At 41.4% G+C, this 9,313-nt stretch overlaps 1 protein-coding gene across 1 annotated transcript in view; it reads right to left on the bottom strand.

The window, feature by feature from the left end:
- Positions 1 to 216: 216 nt before the first annotated feature.
- Positions 217 to 9,313, bottom strand: part of CPS1 (carbamoyl-phosphate synthase 1) — a 75,875-nt gene continuing 66,778 nt past the window's right edge. The window contains exons 34-38 of the mRNA XM_057389812.1: positions 8,458 to 8,556; positions 3,908 to 3,967; positions 2,932 to 3,044; positions 2,249 to 2,378; positions 217 to 1,003 (exon numbers count right to left, since the gene is read on the bottom strand). Of these exons, the coding sequence (XP_057245795.1) occupies positions 905 to 1,003; positions 2,249 to 2,378; positions 2,932 to 3,044; positions 3,908 to 3,967; positions 8,458 to 8,556 (501 nt within the window). The 3' untranslated portion in view covers positions 217 to 904. The remainder of the gene's footprint in view (positions 1,004 to 2,248; positions 2,379 to 2,931; positions 3,045 to 3,907; positions 3,968 to 8,457; positions 8,557 to 9,313) is intronic.

Raw genomic sequence — 9,313 nt, 5'->3', positions numbered from 1 at the left:
GTGGCTGGGAGAGAACGTTCCACTTCAGTTTACTCTAGCAAGTATCAGAGAAGTTATCCAGCTTTGAATCCTCCCGACTCCTGGAGCCAGAAAAAATAGAAATAGTAAAGGCTGACCCCACACACTTGAAGATATGTAGGGCCTTTCTGGTACTGGAATCTGAATTTGCTTAATAAATCTGATCCAGCTAAAGCTAGTTCTGGCTCTGTTTCTGGTAATGTTCTTTCTTGGTTCAAACAATTGTGTTTTCACTGTTTTATCTTGTTTCCAAGCAACAGCTTACACTTAGCATCRAATACTTCATTTCAGACTCTTAACTAAACATGCAAAGCCAAGATATTTCATGTGCTTAGGACATTGTTTCTCAATTGAAACTCTCCTTGTCTTACAATTGTCTCTTTGAAATAGTTTTATTAGGGCTAGGGTTAGGGTTAGGGTGAGGGTTAGGGTTAGGGAAAGTGGGAATGAAAATGAAAGGGTCACTTAACCRGGGTGGGGGTTAAAGCACAGCAACACTTTCACCTAATTTTAAAAGGATTTTATGTTAATGCCCAAAATCACGACACAAAATGTTGGACATTGACACACAGAAGACTTTGGGGAGTTCTGCACTTTTGAAGCCAGACATAAGGCTGAGTAAAAATCTTTAGGGAGAGCCACCTGAATTCACAATATTGAAGAAAATTGTAAAAAAATAGTAACAATAGTAGCCTGAAGGACTGAGCAGAACTTGGAAGCAATTCCAGGGCATATATTTGCAGCCTTCTTCTCCCATCAAATCTCCAGGCTGAAAATGAGCAAACAAATAGCAAAATAGATGGAAAGATGGCTAGGTGGACATTTTGAGATCCCCTCTCTTTCGAGGTGCCAGAAACAGTAAGATTGCAGGTTGGAGAAAGTTCATTTATGCAATGTTTCCATTGTCAGTCTGTCTGTAGTGGAAGAGACTCCTGGAGTCCAATTTCCCAGAGTATTTGAGAGTTTCAGCAAAAAGCTTTGTCACCTGTCAATGCAAAGCAGAAGAGGAYTGAGCATTACAAAGGCTGAGTGATAGACACTTCTGCTCTGTCACCCTGAAACTTCCTGGTGCAGGTCCAGTCCCTGAGTCCATCTCAAAACAATACCAATTTCAAGGTGACAGTGCAGAGGAACTGCCTCCAGCCCTCTGGAGCCTGTGGGTCCAGCTGGAGAGATGTAGATATGCCAGGCTTCCTTTGAAAGACAGCTCTGTCCCGTGAAAAGTGCTGTTTCCTGTACAGCCCAAACCTAAAGAGGACCAGGCTTGCTTCTTTCTCTCAGTCTCAGAGATTATAATCTAAACAGTTCAGTGAAATGCATCAAGCAGGTGTGGTAATAAATTTTGGATGGGGACCTTTGTTGTGGTTGTCAGAGKGTGTTCTGCTACTAGAGAAAGGATGGGTCTTCAATTCCCCATTCTGGCTGTTCATGTCTGGCATGGYCCTGTCTATGAACCTACAGCTTGTCCTTCTGTCCACTCTCCAGTCCCTCCAGTCAGAGCAGAAGATTTTGCATTGCTGGACACCAGTACAAATCACGTGTCAGCCCACTAAATCACGTTAGCCCACTAAAATGAGTGTGAGTTTGGCTGCTGTTCTTAATGAGAGCCAGATGAGGCTCTTTTGTGACATTCAAAGCCACCTGAAAAGGAAGGCAAGGTACTGCTGGCATCAGGAGTCTCACTTTGCATTACCAAATTTCTCTATCAGTGTGTGAAAGGGGTTTGTCAGGAGCTACAAACCCCTAATGATTGGCAACTGGGGTCTACAACAGGAACAGGCAGCAATTSCACTTGGATGGCACTTCCAAACTGGATTGCCCCAAAGCCCAGTTACACCCTGCTGTAAGGTTTAAGGATCATACCAGGAAAATACTCTACTAAAAAGCTCTTCCTATGCCTAATTTATAGATTTTACAGGCAGTCCTGTGTAAGATGTTTGCTCTGAAGTGAAAATGATGCAGCAACAACTTCAGCTGCACAGTACAGGACTCAGGATTTCAGAATTTTCCTTTTTTTTTTTTTTGTTGTGTTTTGTTTTACTCAGAGCAACGTCATTTTGTATAGTAGCAAAAAGAAAATATATTCAAAGCAGTGTATTGACACAATTTTCAGATATATTATTTATCAGTGATACTGAGGGTCCAAACAATCTAGAATTTATGGTCATGAGGGCCTGGAAGCTCTGAAGGCTCTTGTGTCTAAGAGAAGAAAGAACAATATAAGAAGTACCTGGAAGCTCGTGAGCAGAGCAATCCCACTGTCAATAGCCATCCTCCGGATCACATAATTATCATAGACAAACCTGGTGTTGCTGTTGGGCAGGTTAATCACCAGATCTATTTTCCCATCCCTCACCAGCCTGAAGAGACAATGTACAAGACAGCATGACAATGTGTCCTGCCTAATAAAAAACCTCTGATGAATAGCACAGGCACACAAACAATAAACAATATTGAAAAACATCATTTGAGTTTAGTCTTCACTCAAGAAACAAGGGGTGAGAGGTTAAGGCACTAGSCTTTATTCAGGAATTTGGGCTTTATTTCAGTTCTAGTCAGTGATGAAAAGCTATATTCAGCCTTGAAAATCTCAGCACAATTCTGTTAAAGGCATGACTGACTGCTGTTAAAGGCTACATATTCAGATTCCATGTATCCTTGCATGACTCTATAACATGGAGCAATACATCTAAGCCACACTAAATAGGACTGTTCAATTAGGTATTCATTATTAAGCTGAAATTACCCCGCTGTGACAATTCCAGACAGAATCAGATAAACCAAAACTTTTGGGTTCAATCCGAAGTCCCATTAAATCCCCACCACTGATCTCAACAGGATGAGCAATTTGCCCCTTGTGTTTCCTGTCYTGGTTTGTAAACACAAATTTGACAAGGTGAGTGTTACTCTTACCTTCTGATCGGAAGGAGACTCGGGCTCTGGCTTTCCTGTGATGGCCACGCCACAGGATTTGCTGGGATACCATTAGCATTGAGCCAGGCTGAGGTTGCTTCTGTGGCATAAAGCTGTCACAGGAAAAGAAAGGTTATTTACTGCACACTTCACAATACCAGAACTTTCCACTGTGTTGGGCCTGACCCAACACACGKTTTCAGAGCTGATTTTGGAGGGCATTTTTCATAACAAGGGTGTCTCCATACAGAGAGACACACAGAACAGAATGACCATCCCAAATTTCTGTTATCTGTGATTTTCTGATGGATGGTAACACATCTAGAAGCAGTGAGGTGGCTCTTAGAAAAGAAGCCTGAATCCCTGTGACTTTCAATAGGGCTTAAGTTTAATCACATTTTTTTTTGCCACTTCTTTTTTTCTTTTTAATGCCTAGCACTATGTTTTGAAGGGCAGAACTGTAAAACTCTCAACAATCTTCTGTGGCTGTGTTGTTAGTTGTTTTACATAGACATATGGATGCCAAATGATACKGAGGAGGTTTAAGAGTGATGTAAACACCACAAAGTTCATGTCTGCAGTTTGCAAGTGTCATTGAAAATGCAGCACTCTAAAGACCTCCAAAAAAAAAGATTTTCACTTCCTCATCTCCTGCCCTGTATGGCATCTTGTTGGCATTTTTGTTTCTTGGAGAAGTTGGGTGAGTGTGTAACATCCATCTTGGCTGCAGGCTGATAGCAGAGCCAGGGTTGTTCCTGCCCTCACAACAGACCCGTATGTTCAATTAAACAAACATAAGAACTTTTAGTTGGGTGGTTCCTGCTGACTTTGTGGATCACCCAGCTAAAAMTACCTGCTGTACATTGAAAATACCCTTTTTTCTCTATCAGCAAAGAAACTCCAACATTCCTGTAACAGGCTGAGAACATTTCAGATTTTGAAAGCTCTCTAGTTTTAATGAAGTGGAACCACCAACCTTGAAGCCTTGCTCATGCAGTAGCTCTGCTATACTGAGGAATCTGGGGCGGAAGGACTTCTGGAAAAAAAAATATTTTAGATATAGCACCAAAGTTAGGATTTGGAAACAGTACATTGTTGGGCAAGATGAAACTCCTCCACACTGTGCTAAGAGGCAAATACACCTTTCTGTGTTGGGTGTGTGCATGGCCAGAAGTGTCTGCACATGCATGTACAGCACCATTCCCAAGAAAACTGTCTGGATGCTGATGCCCAAGTCACTCCCAGGTGAGACATTTTTCTTGTACCACAGTAAGTGTTCCAATACTAAGTTGGACTGCAACCTCCAAAGATTTACTACTGCATAACAAATATCTGGGCAGTTGCCTTCTCAAATACACCARCTTGAGTCTCCTCAGCTCTAAATTAAGTGTCTTTTCAATCACTGCTCAAACATTTGCTTTCTCTTCTTGGAGATAACATATACAGACAGGCTCTGGGCTGCCTTGAAGGAGCATTTGCACATTCACACTTTTGCATGGGCAGTTCACTTTCAAGTCCCATGGGCGTACAGAAAGGGAGGACACAAAACCACTCAGGATTCTGGGACACCATATTCCCACAACAACCTGAATGCTTGAGTTACAGCACCTTAGAAAGACTCTCTTATAATGCATACGCAGATTCAACATAATTTAGAAAATAGTAGAGCCTCCTGTAGACATCTGCACTTGAACWAGCCATTTTAGAGCAACAGGTGAGTGAAAATTCAATACCAGCCTAAGTATCTTTGGTATGTTAAAGGTACAGCAGTGCAAGATTGGATGAAACACATGGCTGTCTCACTGCCAAGGCAAACCAAACCTTGCTTTTAACCTTTGACTGGCCATTGCAAGTAAGATTATTACAAGCTCCCTTGTTCCTGGTGAAGCTACTGGTAGCTTAACCTTTGTGGATGAGAGAGCAATATCCTGAAGGGTCAACAACTTCCAATGAAGAATAGGAGTAAGCAGGGTTTTTTTGCAAGCACTCTGGTAAGAACCGCATTCTGAACACGATCTCAATCTGTACATTAACTGGAAAATATAAATATACAATGTGACAGGGTTGGCAGCTTCCCAGACAGAGAAAACGGTTCTGCCTTCTGGTCAGGGGTGTTGGCTTTCACAACAGGATTATAAACTTCTATCAAACATGTACTGAACTCTTGTGACACATAAAACAACCTCTCCATGAAAAGAAATTACAGCTGTCAGCTTGTATTGGAGCAGCCTCAGATTTACAAGSCGGCTGAAATAACCTGTGTAAGAAACCATCAGTTACTAAAGGTGAAAAGTACAAGCAGATTGACTTAGTGGAAGGTATTTATTGTAGGAGAATTGCWTTCTTTTTTCTTTACCCATTTCTTATAACTGCTCTCTCATGTTTACCAGCAAGCCTTGCTATTTGTAAAGGGCTACATCCTTAGYTCATTCAATGCAGCTACACCAGCTTTCACTAAGAACCAGCTCAAAGCAAAGCCAGATAATCTCCTGTGAAAATCCTGAATTCTGTATCCAGATCCACAGTGGAGGATGGAAACATTCTGGTATGTAAGGAACCAAGGCAGAAGGTTACCTTGAAACAACAGACTTGAAGTGCCAGGATTTAAATATAAAATAYTCTATCAATGCTTTCTGCATATCGTGGTCACCAGAACAGATGTAGGACAGATACACTCCATCCCAGAGATATCACTGAATAGCCCAATCAGAAAAGACAAAAAATTAGCTTTTCAACTCCTTTTGCATAAAATATAAATTATTTAATGGCAGACTCAGKGTTTTAGCATCACAGACTTCTCCAGACTGTGGAAAGAGGTAGTTYATCAGCTCACATAAACTGGCAGAGATTCATTTGCCCAACACAGAAGYTGTACTCCACCTACCTTAGGAGAGCATCAAACCTCTCAGATCCAGGGGATSCCTGACCTCTGCAGGGTCAGTGAGTGCTCACAGCTGAAGGACAATCCAGCAGGCTCCTGGTCTGTGCCAGCTGCCCCACCCTGCCTTGTGCTGTCCCCTGGACATCAAGGAGCACTCACTGGCCTGACCTTGGGGATATTTGGCTCAGTTTGGACTGCAGATCACAGCACAACCCTTTGACTCTTGATTTGCAAAACACCCCAGAAACATTGGCAAGGAAACTGAGATCTACTCCTATTAACTACTTCCATTTGACTTTTACCTTCAAGAAGGCMGTGTCCTCTCACCTCAACATGATTAATAGCAAAGGTATAAACGTGCAGCGCACCAAATCACAGAAACATGGGCCTAGATACTTYGGAGAGAATTCAAGACCATTTTGCTTCTTATTTCTCTAACTGCAAGAGACAAAAATCCAGTCTAAAAATCAGAGCAAGGTGCTAGTCACAAAGCAATGAAGCCTCCAAAATTGGGGTGTGCTTTGAGTTTACCATCTACTGCAGGTGAACCACAGCACCTTCCTCAGAGACAACAAAGGGGGCTTGTGTACATGCTTGTGACAGTGATCAGCTCCCAGAGCACCAGAACAGCTTGCAAAAACCATCCTGTGGTCTGAAAACACTCAGAGGTGGTCGAGAGAAGCCATCTGGTATCTGTCCTTSTGAGACTGTATTTCCCCTCTGCCTGTTTGAAGAAGGTGAGTTCTTGTTTGTGATTGGAGTGAGTACAGTGCTGGAGTTTATAGCCCACCTGATCCCTCAATCCTTGTGTCTCTTGTTTCTGCAGTGAGGGGCTCCCCTTTTCTCCACCCAAATACTCAGAGACCACTCATAGTCTACATGCCAGGCAAAGGTCATCGTTTCTAAATTCCTTTCTCATAGGGCTTTATTKCCCCTCTGTTTCAAAGCAGATCATTGAAAAGTATGTAGGTGACAATCTCCAAACTGAAGAGGGAGCAATACACGGTTCTCAGGATAAACTTTACGCTTCTTGATTTAGCATATAATTACAGAAGAAATATGCTGAGATGCAGAGACCATTAAGCAATTGAGCTGTTGGTTTCAATTCCTTTTGTGGGCAAATAAGCTGTAAACCACTCATTAAAAAGGACAGAATCTTGTTGCTTTTAAAAGATTTGTGGAGTTGAGCTTTTGGCTTTGTTTTATCTCTTCTTTTTCCGTTCTTTTTTTTTCTTAACATCTTTGTACAAAGAAATTGGCTCAGTTTCACAGCTACTGACACAGAACTTACATAAAAGCTTTCTATAGCGAAAATAACTTTTTTTTTTCTGCCTGTTCATCTTTAGCTGCTATCAGAAAAATACACTTAAATTTTAAACACCGATCTCTCTCCTTTTTTTCTTCTCCTGGTTTTGCTTTTCTCCTTTTTTAAAATATGTATCATATACAGTAGACATACAATAACACCTGACCAGAATTACAAACTGAATTTTTAAACTTTATCTAAGTGACAAGCAATTTTTCTGCTAGTTAGAGATAATTTAGAACAAGTGTTTCCATCCCCAGATGTGTGTGTATCTGTCAACATTTAMGGACTTAGCAGTAATCAGTGTTAGCAGAGGTTGTGTTCCTTTCTGGCCACTTTTCACATACTTCCTTCATGTCCTCTGCTGGCACAAACAGCAAAAGACATTCTTCACACCCCGGTTGTCTGACAGGAAAATTCATCAATTCTGTGGTTTATTAGATCAGCTTTATGCAATAATGTAGTCCCTAAGCTTATTGCAAGCACAGTGTGAAAATGGTAGGAGGCAATCAGGTGGTTTTATGGGGTCCAAGAATGTTCTAGTTGTATTGAAGTGTATGAATTTTTGAGGAACATCCATACATCCCAAAGTTTACAAGTGTCTCTGATTTCAGCACTTCATGCAGTCAGAAACTATTCCTTGATAAAGAACAAAGGCGTTTTTTGCTTTTCTGCCCAGCTGCCTGTTCATCCTGAAACACACAACCTTCTTACTCATCCAGACTTGTAAAAGGGGCAGGGCTGTTCCTAAGACAAAYCCATCAGGAACTCGCTCACATAAAGGCTCCTTGCAGAAGCACTGGAGAATGTTCCCATAATGACATTATTTAATGTCACACAGAGCTACTTTCAGTGATGACAGCAAGAAATGAAACCCTAAGTCTGAGTTCTTAGTCTAGCATGGAGTCAGAGGACCTTCAGAGTCTGTGTCCAAGAGACAATTCCTTAGAGGAGATAGCTCTGGCAAAGAGTTGAAACCAGAAACATCCCTACAGCAATGTAGCATTGGCACTTCCTTTCTGAGCGACTTCTGGCACCATCCATGGCTTTTGTTCCCACAGGAATCCCAARTCTCTGCTTGAAGCAATCCCTGGGAGTTTCCCCAAGCAACTTCTGCAGTAAGAAACTATCAGGAGACAGAGGGAAAACCAACCCAGCCAGCCTGATKGAATCCAGTAAAGATCTTTCTGCAGTGTTTGGTCCTCACTGTCTTACTGCACTTCAGGATGAAATGCAGAGAAACACATTTAAGCCATAAAGCCACATGAACAAAAACAAGGCAAAAGCCACTGASTTCCTCTGTGTTGGTCCTTTCTCAGTTTTGATTTTTAGGACTCACCTGGATTCCAATCAAAATTCCTTCCTTAGGAAATGTAAACCCTGTGGCAAGCATAGCCTTGTGGAAGGCAGAGTATACATCTTCACCAAAGCACGCGACCTGCAGAAAGGCACAAAGGAGGCAGCATGAGGGGAAAACMAAAAACAACCCAAAAATATTGCTTTAAAAAGAAACTGGAATGACATTTTAAAATAGGCTCTTTTGTTTCTGCATGAAGAAGTGAGACTGCTTTTGCRTGGAGCCTGGAGGCATGGGGAGCAGGGAATAAATCAGAAAATCATTGCAGAAAAATTTCATCATTTTAATAAGGCAATAATGAGGTAATAGCAATGCTTTTGTTTCAAACAGCAAACTGAGGAGTAACAACTGATTCTGCTGAGTTACTGGGATGCTTTACAGAGCCTCTGCTTCAATGTTTGGAATTGTGGTGCAAATTATTTAACATTATAGAAAGCTTAGACATCACTGAGGGTTGTGCACACAGACACCAGGGTAAAGGCAATGTTTCTGCTCTCATGTATTCCTGGCATTTCCTGTGAAGGAAAACCATAGGATATAAAGATGTTTTTCCATTAAAAGCCCACAGATGAACACAATTCAAGTAAAATYTTACTATTTATTTAGAAAACAACAAAGCAATCAGGCCAATTCATAATAATGTATTTTATATAAAGAAACAGTTGAGGAAGAAACCAATAAGAATCATTTAGCAGTTCTCCAGCATTCAGAACTGGATGTGGAGCTCAGTTGCTTACAGATTATCATACAAAAACAATCCTCTGAAAGAGCTGAACTGCATTCCTAACCAAAATTTGGAGTTCTGTTGACAAGAAGAGGAATGCCTGAGATTTTGTTA

The sequence above is a fragment of the Malurus melanocephalus genome, unplaced genomic scaffold (genome assembly GCF_030028575.1).
Source record: "Malurus melanocephalus ecotype Western Australia unplaced genomic scaffold, MMel_1.1 scaffold_20, whole genome shotgun sequence".
Taxonomy (NCBI): Eukaryota; Metazoa; Chordata; class Aves; order Passeriformes; family Maluridae; genus Malurus; species Malurus melanocephalus.
The sequence above is the reverse complement of the archived record's forward strand: the minus strand, read 5'-3'. Positions and strand labels throughout refer to the sequence as shown.